The 19,344-nt window shown below is 45.0% G+C and overlaps 1 protein-coding gene across 1 annotated transcript in view; it reads right to left on the bottom strand.

Moving 5' to 3' along the window:
- The window catches only part of PARD3B (par-3 family cell polarity regulator beta), a 925,380-nt gene extending 907,092 nt beyond the window's left edge, over positions 1–18,288 (bottom strand). The window contains exon 1 of the mRNA XM_080668084.1: positions 17,865–18,288. Within this exon, the coding sequence (XP_080524210.1) occupies positions 17,865–17,984 (120 nt within the window). The 5' untranslated portion in view covers positions 17,985–18,288. The remainder of the gene's footprint in view (positions 1–17,864) is intronic.
- Between the last annotated feature and the right edge of the window lie 1,056 nt (positions 18,289–19,344).

The raw sequence follows: 19,344 nt of genomic DNA, 5'->3' as shown, positions 1-19,344 counted from the left end.
CAACATTCAACTGTAGCGGTGAGGCCTGTTCTGGCCATACCTGGTAAACACAGCCAAATTCTTCATCCTTCCCACCTATGCTACCCCTTGGGAGTAGTGAATTCACTACGGGTACCAGACACTCTGTGGAGGCAAGGCTAATAGCTCAATGCAAAACTCTCTCCTTCCCCCTGGGATTTGAGTTCTTTGGTTTACCGCACATACTTTGCCTCTAAAGTCTACATTTATAAGAGCTCATCAAACTTGGTCTTTTCAGCAAGGGCCCAATACTTTTTGTTGTTGCTAATCCTCACCCCAGGATATTTTTCCATTGATTTTTTTAGGTAGAGTGAAAGGGAGTGGGAGAGATGAAGAGAGAGAAACATCTATGTGAGAGAAACACATCAATTGGTTGCCTCCCACACACACCCAAGAGGGGCAAGGGATGGAGCCTGCAACCCAGGTACATGCCCTTGACCAGAACCAAACTCATGACCCTTCAGTCCATGGCCAATGCTCTACCCACTGAGCCAAACCGGCCAAGGCAGGCCCAATATTTTGACTCCATCAGCCAAGCCTTCAGCCCAATGATCATCCGAATCACTCTTGCAAACTTTACCACACACTAAAATCCCAGGCCCAAACATGGAAAGGCATAGCAAGCTGCCTCCTGCTCACCCCACACTGGGGATCTAGCCCGCAACCGGGGCATGTGCCCCAGGCCAGGAATCAAACTGTGACCTCCTGGTCCATAGGGCAATGCTCAAAAGAGCCACACTGACCAGGCCTAATAGTATATTTTTAATGTTTGACCTAAGCTGTGTCTCTGCTGCCTCAGAGAAATCTTTTAACTTCAAGATTAAGGTAAGTACAATCTTTTGTATTTATACATGCATCCTCCTTAGGTTATATTTAAAAAATAAGGAACAGACAAAATATTTTTATTGTCAAAAAAGTACAATGTATTCCTACCTTCTATTGCCAGATCCTAAGTAGGTTCCCAGTCAATGACAAAGCATTCTTCCTTCCCAACCTTAATTTCATGGCAACTGATTTGTTTGTTACTCCTTTTTAATAAAATAAAATCTTGGGCAGAGATAATGAAAAAAATGTTTTTTAAATTCATCGTAAGATTTGCAGACCAAGAGAAATAACTTTTACCCACCTAAGAAAACAGTGTCAGAACTCACTGTGAACATGTTTCCAACACTACACTTCAGCAAACAGTTCTCAAAGTGAGATCTGGGAACCCCTGGGCATGTCAAGGCCTTTTGAGGAGGTCCACAAGGCCAAAATTTTTCCCCAAATAATTCTAAAAGGTTACTTACACCTTTTATTTGTCCTTTCACATATTTACAACACTTTTAATATTTTCAAAAATACTTCTAGCCCTAGCCGGTTTGGTTCAGTGGATAGAGCATTAGCCTGCAGACTGAAGGGTTCCAGGTTTGATTCCAGCCAAGTACACATGCCTGGGTTGCTGATTCGATCCCCAGTGGGGGGTGTGCAGGAGGCAACCTATCAATGATTCTCTCTCATCATTGATGTTTCTGTTTGTCTATCCTTCTCCCTTCCTCTCTGAAATTAATAAAAAAAATTTGAAAAAATACTTCTAAATGTTCAAATAGGTCAAATTATAATTTAGAATTTAATATTTCATTTAAAAATAAAAGAAAATGTAAATAATAACTATTTTATATTTAAAAATGGGTGTTAGTTTAAAAGGGGAGCTTCAATACTTCACACTCCTTAAGGCAGTGGTCGGCAAACTCATTCGTCAGCAGAGCCAAATATCAACAGTACAATGACTGAAATTTCTTTTGAGAGCCGAAAACCGACTTCTGCGCATGGGCCAGGAAGTTTCAATCGCACTGTACCTGCGCACCCGCATATGGTATTTTGTGGAAGAGCCACACTCAAGGGGCCAAAGAGCCTCATGTGGCTCGTGAGCCGCAGTTTGCCGACCACTGACTTAGGGTAACTATTATATTTTAGAAAGGAAGGAAGGAAGGAAGGAAGGAAGGAAGGAAGGAAGGAAGGAAGGAAGGAAGGAAGGAAGGGGGAGGGAGGGGGAAGAGGGGGGGAGAGAGGGAGGGAGGAAGAAAGAGAAATGTTGGCAGTGAAGTGGAGAAATTGGAAACTTTATGCATTGCTGGTGGAAATGTAAAATGGTACAGCTAGTGTAGGAAACAGTATGGCTGTTGCTCAAAATCTATCTAATAAAAGAGTAATATGCAAATTGACTGTACCTCTGCTACACCCACAAGCCACACCCACTAGCCAATCAGGAGGGAATATGCAAATAAACCCAACCAAGCTGGCTGCAGCCACAGAGAGCAGGAGGGAGGCTTGGGTTTCCATGGAAAGGAGGAAGCCAAGCTTTCTGCCTGTCCTTGCCGGCCCAGGCCTCCACTCAATGCTACAAAGTTTCAATTATAGAAGATAAATAAAGCCCAACAGAAATGGCAGCAGCCACGGAGCTGGAGAGAGCAGGAGGCTAGGGTTGCCCGCAGTGATGGAGGAAGCCAAGCTTCTGCAGCCCTGGCCTGCTTTGGCCTCCGCTTAAGGCTACAAAGTTTCAATTATAGAAGATACATAAATCCCAACAGAAATGGCTGCCGCCACAGAGCGAGCAGAAGGCTTGGCTCCACTGCAGGCTACAAAGTTTCAATTGTAGAAGATAAATAAATCCCAGATACCAGGGCCTCTGCTTGGGTCACCGGGGGGCGTGGCCAGCCTGCAAACCACCAGAGGCCCCTCGCCCAGGCTGCCCAAGGGAACGCCCACCCTGATCCAGGACACCCTTCAGGGCAAACCAGTAGGCCCCCACCCATGCACCAGGCCTCTATCCTATCTAATAAAAGAGTAATATGCAGATTGACCATCAGTCCAACACAAAAGATGGCTGCCCCCATGTGGTCAAAGATCCTGCCCCCATGTGGATACAAGATAGCTGCCACAAGATGGCCAGCAGGGGAGGGCAGTTGTGAGGGACCAGGCCTGCAACGGAGGGCCGTTGTGGGGTGACCTGGCCGGCAGAGGAGGGAAGTTGGGTGTGACTGGGTCTGCAGGGAAGGGCAGTTGGGGGGGACCCAGGCCTGCAGGGGAGAGCAGTTGGGGGTTACCAGGCCCAAAGGGGAGGGCAGTTAGAGGTGACCAGGCCTGCAGAGGAAGGCAATTAGGGGTGACCAGGCCTGCAGGGGAAGGCAGTTAGGGGCAAACAGGCTGGCAGAGGAGCAGTTAGGCATCAATCAGGCTGTCAGGGAAGTGGTTAGGGGGTGATCAGGCTTGCAGGCAGAAGCCGTTAGGGGCAATCAGGAAGGCAAGCAGGCGAGCAGTTGGGAGCCAGCAGTCCTGGATTGTGAGAGGGATGTCCCAGATTGGAGAGGGTGCAGGCTGGGCTGAGGGACACACACCCCCTCACCAGGCCTCTAGTTACCATATAATCCAGCACTTCCACTTCCAGGTATACACTCAAAAGAAGTGGAAGCAGGGACCCCAGTAGATATTTGCACAGCTATGTTTATAGAGCATTACTCACAAAAGCAAAGGAAGGAAAAACACAAGTGCCCACCAGTGGATAAATGGATAAAGTGTGATATGTACATATGGTGGAATATTATTCAAGCTTGAGAAGAAGGAAATTCTGACACAGGCAACAACATAGATGAACCTTGAAGACATCATGCTAAGTGAAATGAGCCAGTCACAAAGGACAAATCATATGATTTCACTTACATGAGGTACCTACAGTAGTCAAAACCATAGAAACAAATAGTAAAATAGTGATTACCAGGAGTTGGGGGAGCGGAAATGGGAAGTTGTTTAATGGGTGTAAAGCCTCAGTTTAGGAAGATGAAAAAGTTCTGGACATGTTGGTGGTGATAGTTGTACAAAGATATGACTATGCCTAATGTCATAAACCATATACTTAAGAATAGCAAAAATGGTAAATTTTATGTTACATATATTTTACCACAATAAAAAAGTCTAACATAAAAAAGGGGGATTGCCCAACCTGCTTTCTCAATAGCACAACTATACCATCCACAACTAAAGATACTAAAAAAAAAAAAAAGACAAAACTGACACACCAGGGGTCTCTGGTCCATGGAAAGGAAGAATCTAATAAAAAACGGGAAAAAAAAAACTGGATAAAACTGAAAGTACACAAAGACATTAAAGTTATTTTTCCCTTGTCCTTAACTGTTATTAGTAATTTACATAATGTGTCTTATGCAACAGAACATTTTCAAATAGTTAAGTTGTGGCATCATTTTGAAATTAATCACTAAGAATTTAAAAGAAAAGAAAGTGAATATTTTTTAAACATATTTTATTGATTTCAGAGAAGAAGGAAGAGGGAGAGATAGAAACATCAAGGATGAGAGAGAATCATTGATCTCATTAATCGGCTGCTTCCTGCACACTCCACAACAGGGATCGAGCCCGCAACCTAGGCATGTGCCCCAACCAGGAATTAAACCATGACCTCCTGGTTCATAGATCAACGCTCAACCACTGAGCCATGCTGGCCGAGGAAGAAAGTGATTATTTTTAAATGCAGACATAATGAGCACTTTGAAATCTAAACCTGATTAGATATTTTCTAAACCAGACATGGAAAAGGCCTGAAGTACCTGACAGGGTAAGCTACTCTATTGCATTAGCCGGAGAAGTGCACACGACAACTGAGATGCTACGAAAGCCTCATACAATTGACATTGCTGAACGCCTGCTGGACGATGTAAGTTTTAGAAAGGTCTGTATGACAGTACCACTTCCCAGTGATACAGTACCTCCTCAAATGAAATATCTGGCAGAAAACAAGAAGACTGAGTTAATACCTCATCTGCAGAATTATACCTTAGCCTTCTTACAAATGGATTCAGGTATGGATATGACTGAACGTGCGTATGAAATGACTACTTGGGGCTGATACTGATGGAAGAATTTATTATGTGAATGCCTGACAATAACCACTGGTGCTGGAATAGTGCACCTGGTGAATAACTTGTTGGAATCTCATGGTTTATCCTTGGGATAACTTGTGTTGACACTTGCATTGCTGGTGTGGAAGCAATGGTGGTGAAACTGCTGGTGAATCAAGGCAGTAACTGGACCAGGAGTGACTGTATATTCAACTGCCACTCCTTTAACTTACAAGGGGGGAGGGGAAAACTCAAGAATTCCCTTGATGAAGAAACATTAACATGATCAATTTTAAATCCTTGATTTCACATCTTTTTGACATTTTATGTGAAGAAATAGAAAGTACTTCTGCATAATGACATACAATGGTCACCTCAGAGAAAAGCGCACGTATGATTGATTGAGTTGAGCTGAATTAACTGGTATTTTCATGGAGCTTCATTTCCACTTGAAAGACTGACTGGCAGACACACTATGGTTATTTACACTTGAGCTTTTGGCAGATATTTCTCGAGAATGAATGATGTGAACCTGCGCAGTTCGTGGTAAACAAATGACAGTATTTGTTGCCAATGATGAAACAAAAACTAAAATTTTAGAAAACTTGTGTCCACCACTGTGAGCATGATAGCTTCCCAATACCTCTCTGATTAAATTATGGTAATATCAAAGTACGTGATTTTTGAGATTATATAATAAAAGTGTCAGCATTTGGAAGATTGACATCACTCAGTGAACCAATGTTTCCACATGACCAATGTATGATGTTAATAGATAAAACGTCTATTCAAACTACAACACAAACCAAGGCAACAGAGTTTGACATTTTCATTGGTATGATTTCAGATTCCACATCGCAACCAACTAACCATCACTAGCTGAGAATCATCCCCCTGATTATACTCTGTTATATAAGATTCCATCTTGCTTTAGAGACCCTTCTTGCTTGATGACCCAATGAATCAGGTTGGGAAATTCCACATGATATGGAACTACAAGTGACCTCTAGGAGCCGAAGGAGGTCTCCAGTGAAAAGCCAGGGCCCTCAGTCCTACAGCTGCAAGGAATGAATTCTGCTAACAACCTGTGTGAGCGCAGAAGCAGATTCTTTCCCGTTAAGCCTCTTGAAAATGCAGCCTCGCTGAGGTCTTGACTGTAGATGGTGAGATACCTAAGAGGAGTCAGCTAAGCGGTGCCCAGGCTGCTGACCCACAGAAACTATGATATCACTATCCTCACAAAATTTTTGTTTTAAGAAATATAGTTATTTTTCATGACAATAAGTAGTGTTAACTTGTTATGGGCTCATTGTTATATTAAATCAAGTATATTTTTACTTTCTCGGTTTTAATATCTAATCTGCTACATAGAAAGAGGTATAGTCCACATAAAAAGCACTCTCAAGTCCTCTAAATGTAAGAGTTTGAAAAGGAATGTTGGGACCAGTAAGTGTGAGAACTATTGCAACATTTCCCTGCCCCTTATCTCTGCCACATGAAACACTCCCCCCTCCTTTCCTCCATTTACCTAAATTCCACCCATTTTTAACATCTGGCCATGCCAGCCTACTGTGAGCACTCTCCCTTCTGAATGCCCAGAGAACTCACCTGGCACCTGGCTGTTGCTTTCTTCATTTTCAACAACCAGGTCTCTCCAACTGGATGGTAAAGCCATGAAGGAAAGGGACTATGCGCTGTGGCAAATGACAGGTGCTCAAAAACACCCTCCTGCCTTCTCCAGACGAACTTAATTATAGACTGAATAGGAATGCAATCCAGACAAGCCACTGGGCTCCAATCAGTGCTTGATACAGCTACACCACAAGGGCGTGGAAGAGATGAAATCCAGTGCAAACCCGAGTCTCTAAAAGGTCACCTGAAGAGGCAGATAAGATACGTGTTTAAGTGGAAAAGGAAGTAGTAAATGATATCAGACCATAAGACTTTTATTTCTCAATGAAGTAGAAAGCAAGTTATCTGTGGACCATTTTGCAGTGAGTGAACAAGAGGGAGAGAGACAGAGAGAGAGAAACATTGTGAGGAATTGACAGTACTCCTCCAATGACTCTTATGAAAGCGGGGCGGGCGGGGGCAGGGGTGGCGGCGGGGGGTGGGAGGGATGCATTAAACTGAATAGCAACTGTTTCTCAGTTGAATTGTGTCCTCCTGAAAAGAGATGTGGATGTCCTGGTCCCTGGTAACTATGAACGTGTGAATGTGACCTTCTTTGAAAATTTAGTCATGCTTCCACAAGCTAAGGAATGTCTGGGCCACCAGAAACAGGAAAAGGCAAGGAAGCCTCCTCGCACCCAGGCTTTGAAAGGAGCATGGCCCCGTCAACACCTTGATTGTAGACCTTTAGCTTTCAGTGCTCTGAGGGGATACATTTCTGTTGTTTTAAGCCACCCAGTTTGTGGTACTTTTTCATGGAAACTCTAGAGAACGAATAAGCAACTGATAAGCTAGGGAGCCCTCACTACCTACAGTCACATCTCCAACTAGCCCTCCCTCAAACACAGACAAACGTGGAACACAAAAAAATGCAGATCTGAAATGCAAATCTAGTTGCAGAACCAAAACAATATGTATTTTTTACCTAGAAGTTCCTGAAGTGCAGTTTGATTTATATAAGGTTTTGGGAAAATGTCTCTGATCAAACACTGCTGTCAAAACTCTCAAGCCCACTGAATCTCTGTCAATGTGCCTTTAAATACAGAGACAAAGAGTAGTTATCCATCTTGCATTTCCTCAACTCTGTGCTACAAAAGGAAGTAATCCAGAACCTAATATTTAAAGTTACCAATACTATTAATATGTCATGACAAAAGAAATACGGGATGACAAGTAAAACTCCTTCCATTTCTCCAAAATTGTATGAAGCCATCCAGACTTCTAGGCCAAGAAGAGTCTTAGCTCACGTGCTGGGCATTCACCAAGTCTCAAGATCCAAGTCTTATTATATATACATAAGGTACTTGGCATTATAACCCATAGAGAAATCTATTTATGGCCTTATAATAAGTACTTGACTTTAGCAATTTACCTTCAGCCTCCAGCCTCACACTTTTTCTCAATCCATAAAACAATGGGATCTTAGAGCTATGGGCACTTTCGATGACCCACCCAATGTCCTCTAAACATCAGGGAGCCCCACTCTTTTTCTGAACATGGGCCCTAACCCATTAGTGGGCAGTGAAATCAATGCAATGTTTTTCCCAACAACTTTTTTAAATAAAAAATTTAGACTGAAAATATCAGAGGGCAACATCCACAGTGAGGGTAAGTACACTCATGAAACTTTTATTTGCGTTGTGTATATGTGTTGTGGATACTGGGTCATGAAGGAGATTCTATTATTATTGTATTTATCAGTCAAAACCCTGGCAGGAAATAGATGGTCCACTCAAATTAGGCACTTAGGAGTTTAACCAAGAAACTATTTATAGAGGCTTGTACAGGGTTAAGGGAAAACATTAAGGAATAGTGCTCCCAGCAGTGGTAAACCCTTCCATCTTCTAGGACCCCAGAAGCCAGAGAAAAGAGCAGATGCAAATACAGTGAACAGAAAAGTGTGGGGAGGGCTGCCTGATCGGAGTTATGGCCTTCAGTAAAGAGAGGAGCCAATCCACAGTGGTTTGGCCAGAAGGGAGCTGCCCACACACTCCCTTCTCCTGCTGGGGCCTCTGCCATGGCTGACCCCAACTAGAAGCCAGAGAGCTAGAGAGTCCACATTCTCTGCCTTCCCGGTCACAGAGGGGGCGGGAGGAAGGTCGAGGACTTCCAGCCACTTTGAATCTCTATCACAGAAGTCTGGGGGGAAAGCACAGTATAGTCCATGCATTCAACTTAGTCCAAATGCTCTTATTTCTAGATGCCACATTTTTTCCACATCTGCCCTCAAATCCCAATCTTGCATCAAGGCTCTAATCCAATGCCAAACTGATGCAAAAGATTAGCATCTTGATGAACTCGCGATTTATGACCTCAGCCAGGCCCCCAGCACTTCCCAACAACCCTTTCCTCCATCTTCTGTCTCCCACCGCTCCTCCCAGCTCTCCATGAGGGCACAGACCATGTCTTACTTGTCCCTGTAGCCCCAGGCCTTGGAGCCTAGAACACCGTTGCAGACATTGAAATGTCTGTTGAATAGTGACTACAAAAATCTCACATTGCTTCTTCTCCCCATTTCTACCCATAGAGAATCAACTCCTAAAAGTCTGACTACTTTGCCCTGAAATCTCAGACCATTTTCTCTTCTGCCTCAATATGGGTAACCTCTCCTCCCACAGCAACACATGGGCCAGTTTCTCCACCTCCAGTCTCAGTTGCCTTTGTCTCCATGAGTCATACAAAAAGGCAAATCACACAATATCAGCACCTGCCCAGCCTCCTCAAGCTCTTTAGCTAGTCATTACCAAAGGCCTCCTGGCTCTGACCCTGCCTTCATTTTAACAGTCTCATCCCCTACTACTCCCTCCCACAATCACATCCCCTACTACTCCCTCCCACAATCACATCCCCTACTACTCCCTCCCACAATCACATCTCCTACTACTCCCTCCCTTGGGAAATGTTGCATAATATTCTCCTCTTCCCCTACTCAAAGTCAGATGGAGGCTGCCTCTCTCTCTCAATAAAAATTTGGACTTAAAAGTAACCATGGGCTTAGGTACCAGATCTTGATCATCTTTTTGATAGCAGAGTAGCAGAGGTAGGTGTGACAACCAGGGTAACATAACAGAAATACCAAATTTTCTAAAATCCTCTCCATTCTTTAAATTTCATTTAAATAATTTTAGACTCATGCAAATAACATCAATGTATTTGTAATAAAACCGAAACTGCATTAAGGAAGCATGAAAATCCCTTAAGGTGGCAGGCACCCAAGGGCCTTCACGATTCAGTCCAAGTTCGTCTGGGCACCACCATTCCTCCCTGGGCAACACTCAGCTTTTCACAACCCTCTCAGCCAGTGGATGCCTTCTCACTTTACCCCCTCCCCCTGGAAAGCCTCATCCCACTTCTCTACCCGGCAAGTTCCTCATGGAGCTTCCCAACAGTTTCAGTCTTTTGTTTCAGGGCATTCCTTATCTCCATCGTATCCAGGCAAACATTCCACTGGTTCATTCTCAGGTGTGCTTCATCTCCCAGAAGTCTGTGAAACTCATCAAAGCCAGAGACAGTGACTGATTGATCTTCACATGTCTATCACTGAGGCTAGTTTTGTGACCAGTTACATTGGTGGCCCTCCAAAGAATTCTACACTTGCTGTTATTCAGCTCCTTGTGTAATCCTTTCCCTTGAATCTGGGCTGAACCTGTTACTTGCTCGAACTAATGGAACATGGCAGAACACATCATGCCAGTTGCAGGTCTCAGCCTGAAGGGTGCCTGGCAGCTTCCAATTTTGCACCCTTTGGAGCCCTGAGCTGCCATGTAAGAAGTCTCAATACCCTGCTGTAGAGTTCTGTGGAGAAAAATACAAAGCAGAAAAGCAATATAGTGGACGGCTGGAGGGGTTATAGTTATAAATGGTGTGGTCAGGAAGGTTTGTGGAGAAGGAAACAAACTTTTAAGATGAAAAAGATAAGGAAGCCCGATAAGTGGATAACTGTGGGCAAGTATTTTAGGTGGAGAAAACAGCACATAAGGTAGAGCCTACCTGGCATGTTTGAGTAACAGCCACGATATCAGTGTGGCTGGGGGAGAGAGAGAGGGTCTGAATGGTAAGAAATAGTGTCTCGTCATCCTCAAGTTCAATGTTTCATGGGGAGGACACACAGAACTCAGCATATGGCCATTCTCACAGCCATGACGTATTACAGCAAGAGGGCAAAAAGCCAAAGTAGGAGGGGGACAAGGCACATGGGTGAAGTCTGGAAAAAAAAAAACTGGGCACAAGCTTCCAAGGATCCTCTCAAGTTGGACACCCCCCGCCTCCGTTCCTGGTAATGAGTTTTGACAGCACATGTGAAATGCCATTTACCAGGGAGGCTCATTAGAACCTCAGCATCCAAGGTTTTCACTGGGGGGCTGATGGTATAGGTCCCTCCTCTACCTAGCGGCCTCAAAAGTTCCAGACCTCCAGAAAAAGAGCAGGTATTCAAGCACAAACCATATTGTTTGCGTGAACAATTACAGCACAGTGAGTCATTCTCTTCAAGGAGTGGTGGAAACCCTCCCCAAATCTAAGCTCCCAGATGCCAATTAAGGACCAGCCTTGCAAGTAGGCCCAAGGCCAGCAGTCTTGGGGCAGAGGTGCTAACTTTCTGACCTGCATATTGATTGCATATGGATCATAAGAGAAAAAGGGAAATCAAGGGTTATCACAAGAATTTCTGGCCTGAGCAACTAGAAGGATGGTATTGCCACTTAATGAGATGGGAAGACTCGTGGGAGAGGTGGATTTAGACTAGGGGATCTGGAATTCAGTTTGGGACATGCTAAGTGTAAGGTTCCTCCTTGACATCCATGCAAAGTTGTCAAGGACTCTGCCCTCTTGGAGCTTGGGGTTCTTAGGAGGGATCTGGGGTGTCACTAAACAGATGATATTTGGAGCCTTATGTTGATGAGCTCATCCAGAAGCATCTAAGTCTCACTAAAAATGTCTAGATTTTTGTTCACCCTCCTTATTTGCCCACCATCCGCCTAATACCAGAAATGGAGGATGCATTAGGCCAGTGGTCGGCAAACTCATTAGTCAACAGAGCCAAATATCAACAGTACAACGACTGAAATTTCTTTTGAGGGCCAAAAACCGACTTCTGTGCATGGGCCACGAAGTTTCAATCGCACTGTACGTGCACGCCCGCACGTGGTATTTTGTGGAAGAGCCACACTCAAGGGGCCAAAGAGCCTCATGTGGCTCGCGAGCCGCAGTTTGCCGACCACTGCATTAGGCTGGTGCATCAAAGGCATAAGCCTCAACCTGTTCTATAAGTCAGCTGGGTTTTGCTCTTGTCTTGGAGGAGGATTTAAGAATATAAAGGCTCTCTCCTACTGCCTGTGGATACCAAAGCGTAGTAAACAAAGATCCTTTTCTGATGGCGAAGTTCTCGACAGAGCAGAGAGCAAGATCTGTAAGGTCAGGTGAAGGTCTGCCTGGGATCTGAGCTGCAGACCAGTGGTTTGCAAAGGCAGCTGAGAGAAATCATCGGAGGAGCTGAACTGTCCAATAAGTAAGTCTCTTGTGACTATTTAACTTTAAATTAATTAAAATGTAAAATTCAGTTCCTCGTTTGCACTAGCCACATTTCAAGTATTTAGTAGCCAGACAAGGCTAGAAGCTACCCTATTGGGAACACACAAATGCTGAACATTTCCATCATCACCGAAAGTTCTACTGGGCTTCACTGTTTTAGACTTTCCAAGAAAGGCCCAAAGCTCTGCATTTTTAATACACAACTTACATTGTTTCAACAACCAATCACCTCAGCAAACATAGGCTCATAAAAACCTGACAATATCACTTGCTCAACTTCCTCAAAGAGTATCTGTGGCACAAATACCCTGGGAATGAATACTGGTTAACTAAGCCATTTGAGCGCAGTGCTCCAAACTACAAATCAGGGCTGTGATCCTCCCACGTGGGACAATTAACTTAGCCCAGATTAACTAAACTACAGTCAAAACCACGGCCAATAAACCCTATGTTAGGCCACAGGGGAAGGTGAGAGAAGGTCCAGGGGCCACAAACTCAAAACTCTATAAACAAGCCAGCCAAACAGCAACAGTGCATGAAGTGGCCCGTAAGTAAGCAAATAGGAATGAGATTAAAAGCTAAGCCTGAGGACGGTAACTTATACTCACTTTCGGGAGGCAGTAAGGGAGGCGAGAGCATTCCTTCTAAAGAGGAAAGACAGGCCTCAGCTGCCACTAACCATCGCTATGTGGGAAACTGAAGCTCAGAACTGTCCGAGCTTCGGTACTGTTATCTCCCTTCCTCCCCCTGCAAAAAAAAAAAAGATGGAAATCTGTATTCTTGCATGGAATCTCAAAATATTTAAACATGGCAATTACGTCAAAACATAACACTGAGTGGAACTAAGAAAGCACATCTCTTGGACACAGCCGGCCCCGCGAGCATTGTGTTTGCAAACTCAGAGGCTGTCCAATGAAAGTCAAGGAGCAGAACCAAAAGCAAGTCAGAAGCAAGTGCCACTCTCATGGGGAGTCAGTGCCACCACACACTGGGAAGAACGTCTAGTCCACACGTTACGAGAGAAGAGAACTGAACAGAAAGGAAAGCACTCAAGTAAGTCAGTGCCCCGAAAGCATTTGCAATATGGTCCTAGTTTATGTGTAAAAAAAACCTTAAAATATGGAAACAAGTCATGAAAAGCTGAAAAGTTCAGAAATTCAAGGGTGCTAGCGTATTCCTCTACACTAGTCCCATAGGACAGTGTACCAGATTCTCATTATTGTACAAGTGCTCTTAGATTCTGATCCCACATTTAATCAAGAAATAAAGTTGTTACTGTTGACTTGTTCAGATCTGGGAAGCTGGCCTCGGCTTGTAAAACAAACACATTATTCAAAATGTCTGAACACAAGAGATTCATTTTGAGAATTTTATCAAATGTTTCATTAATTTAAAAAACAGAGAAAGGAAAACGGTTTCTCATACAGTCAGATCCACAAATCAGCTTCTGAAAAATTGCAGCACACCTATTTTCCCATGAACTCAATGTTCATATTATCTCACTCGAGGTCTGGTAAGTGAAAATTTGTGCACTGGGACGGTTGGGGTGTCCCTCAACCCTGCCTGCACCCTCTCGGAGACCAGGAGCCCTCAGGGGATGTCCAACTGATGGCTTAGGCCTGCTCCCCCTGTGGGAGGTGACCCGCAGGCCAATCTGGGGACAGTGCCAGCCAGTGAGTGGCCAGCCCTGCCCCCCAATTGCCCCTCCACCACCAACAATGGTCGCCGCCACCCCCCCCCCCATCACCATCCCCTCCCTCTGCCCACTGGCACCTGCCTTGGCTGGCCTGGCGCTGCCCACTTGCTGGCCCCACCCCCCGCCAACCAGTCCTTCCACCGGTCAGTCAATTTGCATATTAGGCTTTTATATATAGGATTCATTTCAACTGCTGAATACACCATACACTCTTGTTACTAAACAGATTATTCACTTCAACCTCACTGTGTGTGTGCGTGTGTGCGCACGCGCGAATATAGGTATATGTAATGAATGTTCAACTTAATAAATTATTTGAGCTCAGATGAACCTGCTGAGAGAATTCATTCAGGGTAGGAATAAAGGGACAGTTGCTAATGACAGATTGATCTACAGATGCCTAAGGTACAGTATCTGCCATGGAAATAATTTAAAATCAAATGAGTTCAGTGATACCAAGATTAGTGGTTGTGGATTGGTGGTCCTCAACCCTGGCTAGGTATTAGAATCACCTAGAGTGCCTTAAAAATACCTACATCCAGGCTCCACTCCAAGCCCAGTGCATGAGAATCTTGGAGAAAGGAACTCAGGCATTTGTATTGTTTTAAATGTTAAATGTTAAAGTTAAAGGTGACTAATAATCAGCTAGAGTTGAGCCCCTGCAGGATATGGGCTCAATCTCCCCTCCACCTGTGACACATAATTTTGATGATAAATTAAACTAATTACTCAATGGCCCCCATCTTGACTATTTAAAAAGACAATCTCCTCTCCACTAAATACTTAACTTAATTGGATTTAGAGCCTGGGATGCTGATAAACTACCAGAATCCGAAGACAAGTGATCCCATAATTCTTCCCCATTAGTCAAATCGCCTCCCCAATGGAGTTCCTCAAATGGGAGAGTGTGGGGAGGTAGTAGAAACCTCAAAGTCGCAGATTTCAAATTAGCACCTTCCTCAGTTTCTTCAGCACCCTACCCTACCTACTTCCTGCCTTATCTGATGCTGACTCAGCTGGTTCCTCACATTCCACAAATACCAGTCTTATTTGTTTCTTCTCAGCAACAGATAGATACTTCTCCGATGCTGCCCACAAAACCCAGAATGCCCTCCTTGGCTTTCACTTACCCTCCAAACTTTAGAAACCCCGAATCGTGAAATCTGACTTTCTCCCATCTAAATTATTCAGGGACCCGAAAGAAACCAACTTAACTTAAATTGGGTTCCCACCAAATTAGTTTTCTGTACAGCACTCTCTACCTTGATGAGATCTAGCCCATTTTTCCATCTGTAATTAGACTGAGGGACATTTTTCATACTTTGTTTGCAAGTCCTGCAATATTGTTCTCGGAAATTAGACTTCTTCCTTATAAACAGACAGATCTCTATAGTAAAAGATAATCAAGAGGACACTGTGGATGTCCTGCCTCTCCGCAAGAAACAAAATTGCTTTGTCATTATGTTATTGTAGCAGTTTGTAGATGGAATTGTCTTTTTAAAAACAACTGTAAAAAATAAACAAGGTGGGGAAATTCCAATGCATAATAACCTAGTGGGCTGTGTAATGACAGTGTAAGGACCTGGGAAGCCAGTTCCTGGGGTCAAATTCTAATTCCACAATGTACTCCTCACATCTCTGTTACTGAGGTGTGACTTTTCTCCCCATCTGTAAAATGGGAATAATAGTACCTACCCTCGGGGAGTAAGTCATTTAATACATGTCAAGCTCCTAGGACAGTGCCTGCACAGTTCATGTTAGTTATTATTATTACATGCAGGGTGTAAAATCTTGTTGTCCAGGGAAGCAAGCCTTTTAAGTCATTCTCACTCTTTTAACTCGTTTTCACTGATTTAAATAAATAAACTTATGACAAATTGTTTTTCAAATTGAATCTTGATATTTCTGATCTTTTCCCATTATTTTCTAAGTTCAACGGATAAGAGCATGGAATTTGTCAGAGTATTTCTTGACATTTTAGTTTCATTAGGAATCCGACTTCATACTAGTTAAGCCTTATTATGATTACAATATTATTTAAAATGGAACTATGGGAGAGGAATATTTGGGGAGGGGGAAAAATATCACTTGCCACTTATTAAATTGAGATTTTAAAGCCAAAAAAAAAAAGGAAGGGAGAATTTATAAGCTGCAGGTGACCTTTAAATGCCACATTCACTAATATATAAACATAAACAGAAAAATTTAATGTCTGGTAATAAAGTAAACTGGATCAATACAATTACATTATGGATTCTGTGATATTATAAATTATGCTTTCAGTCCAGAATATCAATAACTTTTTAACATCTTTTAAGATCAAATTATAATACATTAAATATCACCTAGTTAGTTCCCTGCATGTTATTTATAAGCTTATATCTTACTTCTATTACCTAGACAACTCCGTACTAAACTTCTAAAGAAATATGATTTTAGGGCATAAATTATTTTAATAGAGTTAAAAATGAAAATAATTCATCATCTCAGTAAGACAATGCTTCAATAAGATCTACTTTAATAATTAGCCTAGAATAATTTTGTTACTATTAACCTTAGTTTACTTTCAGAAGTTAGGAAAATATGACTTCAAAGACAATTGGTTACATGTGTACATCTCAGTTTAACTGAATTACACAATGTAAACAGCACAAGCTACTGTAATAATGTAATAACAATACATTAGAGTGGATACTCACATAGTTTTATAGGCCACTTTGATTATTTTCCCTGCTCTACCCCAATTCTATTAGTAAAGAGTTCAGCTTTGGGTATTTTATTTAATATATTTACAGACCTCTCACTCTACAGTTCTCAAGCCCTTCATTGTTCAAGGCAACATAAACATGTATTTATCCAGAGTAGAATTTTTTTTTCCTGTATAATAATTTTTAGCGGCAGCACAGAAGGTACGGAGATTTTTCTTAACTGCCCAAACTATATCTTTGAAGAAACAAAATCATTTTTATGCCTTGGATAACCTGTAAGCCATTACAAGAAATCACATCTTCCCATCATTAAATTGGTCAACACACCACTTCTACAATTCTCACAGCATGAGAACAAATAATAAAAGAACAATTGGCCTCTAAAGCAAGAGTTTATGACTTATCCTGTTTCAGGAGGGTGCAATGCCTTCTCCATTGATGAAGACACAGAAAGAAGCCCAGTATGTTACCCAAGCACCTCACACGGTTTCTAGGGTCCAGCTAAGTCTTGTGAACATGCATTCCACACTTAAAAACACTGCCTGAGCTTCACTTGATGTTTACTTGTTTCTGAGTTCAGGGGCAGAGTTAGGGACAGTCTTGGTCCTCATTTCAATAGTCATCCACGATGTGACACAGACCACACACGTAGTAAATGTTCATGCAATGTGTGGCATTAAAAGATAAACACTTGACATGTAGGCTGGTTGGTGTAAGCAAACAGTATCCTTCCACCTAAGTTCCTGCCAGTCACTTAGGGAGGACAGCTGGCGAGGTTGAAATTCCAAGGGCCACATCAGTTACACTTCCCAGTATGTCACTTGCACCAATCAACTTTCACATTCCAAGGAGGCAAAGGGGTGGGCCTTGGGGGGGTCAAAAAGAACGCCTGAGGTCAGCAGCACCTTCAAGGCTTCCATGGGAAGCTTTCCCTCCAACAACTTCTAAAGCAGCGCTTCTCAAACTCGGGGTCCTGCCAATCACCTGCGAACTTGATTAAAAGCGGAGTCTGGGGCAGTGAGCTTGGATCAGGGTGCGGATCCTGCATTGCCAACCAGCCCCCAAGTGATCCCCACGCTGCGGTTCCTCCCACACCCCTTTGAGATGGAAGGCCCACAAACTCCCAAAGACACCCAGGTCGCTTATACCAGCAACACCCAAAAGTTGTGGCCACAGGTTGTGAAAAATCAAATTGCCCGAGTGCTCTGAGGCCTCTGAGCGTCGCCAGCCGGTCGGTCCTCCGGGCACCTGGCCTCCCTCTGTGCGCTCGCGGGGAGACAGCCGGCAGCCGCGCCCCCTCCCCCGCCCCGCGCGCCTCCCCCGCCCCGCGCGCCCCCCACGCAGGCTCACCTTCTCCCGGGTCTTCAAGTACCTCTGCAGCGCCTGCTGCGTGAGCTCACGGACGCGCAGCTGGCCCTCCTTGCAGGGCACCACGATGCCGGTCCTGCCGAAGCACACGGTCACTTTCATCCTGGCCCCCGGCGATCACGCCGGGCCTGTGAACAGGTGTCTGGCCCGGCGGGTGCAGCCCCCTCTCAGGGGACGCGCGGCACGGGCGGGCCCGGGGTGTCTCTCCCCGGCGCCCCCTCAGGGCCTGGGGCTCGCAGCAGCGCCCCTTGGCCCCGGGCAGGCGGGATCCTGGGGCCAGGGATCGGGGAAGGGAAGGCAGCGCGAAGGGCTACCTCCCAGGTGGCGGGGCCGGGACGCGGCTGGGCTCCTCCTCCTGTTCCGGCTCCCGCGGCCGCTCAGGCTCCTGCTGGGGGCCGGCCGCGGCTGCTGCTCCGCGCGCGCCAAAGCGAAACTGCCGGCCCGGCCCGGCCTGGCCCTGGCCCTGGCAGCGGCGGATCGGCCTCAGGCCCGGGGCTGGAGTGGGCGGCGGCGCGCGGGGCCGGAGTTGGGAGGAAACTTTTGCGCTGGTCCCAACTCCGCTGCGGCGCGCGGCGCTCTGGGCTCCCGCGGCCCTCGGGCGGCTGGGCCCGGCTCTTAAAGGGGCCGCGGCGCTCCGGCTCCACCGCTCACTCGGTGGCGCGGGGCGGGGAACGCGCCGGCCGGTAACTGGAGCCCGGGAGCCTGGTCCCCACACTCGTTCTCTCCTTGGCCCCGTCCCTCCAGCACACACGGAGCTCTGGGGAATTGTAACCGGACCTGGGAGCTACTCACTGGGGAATTGAAACCGGATCTCATAAAGCACACTTGAGGGAATAGCTAGGAGTCTGCAGAGCTACACCCTTAAATGAGGGGATTGGAGCAAGATTCAAGGCCCGCGCGGGAGCAGGTGCTTTGCGCCACGCCCACCAAACACCCCAAGGACAGGCTGCTCACAGGTATTGAGCTGCAGCAGTGGCCCAAGGGCCTGCTTGGAACTTGTCTTCAGCCAGCATCGCATCTGCCCTCTGGAGCCCTGAGATGGCAAAAGGTAAGGGATTCTTGGGGGTAACGTGGCAGTGGAACCATTCCTTTTACACTTTGCAGGATAGGACAGTATATCCAGAAAAGTTACATCCCAGGCCCAGATATGATTGTTTATGCTTACATATATTCTTCTGAAATGTGCCTCCTGTTGTGCATTTGACGGGAAAAACAATTTTTAAAACGTTTAGATTCATGATTTGGCAGGTGTGAATCCATCACCAATTGAGATAGGCGTATGGCGGGGGCGGGGGAGGGAATTCAGCAAATAGCGCGTGCATCATTCGTAGCTCCCACATCAAATGAGCTCCTTTAAGCCTAACATCAACATCAACGCTGTAAAGTAAATATATCCCCATTCTGTGAATGAAGAATGGAGCTCATTGAGGTTAAGGGACTGAGCTGACCATGGAGTCAATTA

The sequence above is a fragment of the Plecotus auritus genome, assembly GCF_963455305.1.
Source record: "Plecotus auritus genome assembly, chromosome: 5".
Lineage (NCBI taxonomy): Eukaryota > Metazoa > Chordata > Mammalia > Chiroptera > Vespertilionidae > Plecotus > Plecotus auritus.
This window is presented reverse-complemented; position numbering and strand designations above follow the sequence as displayed.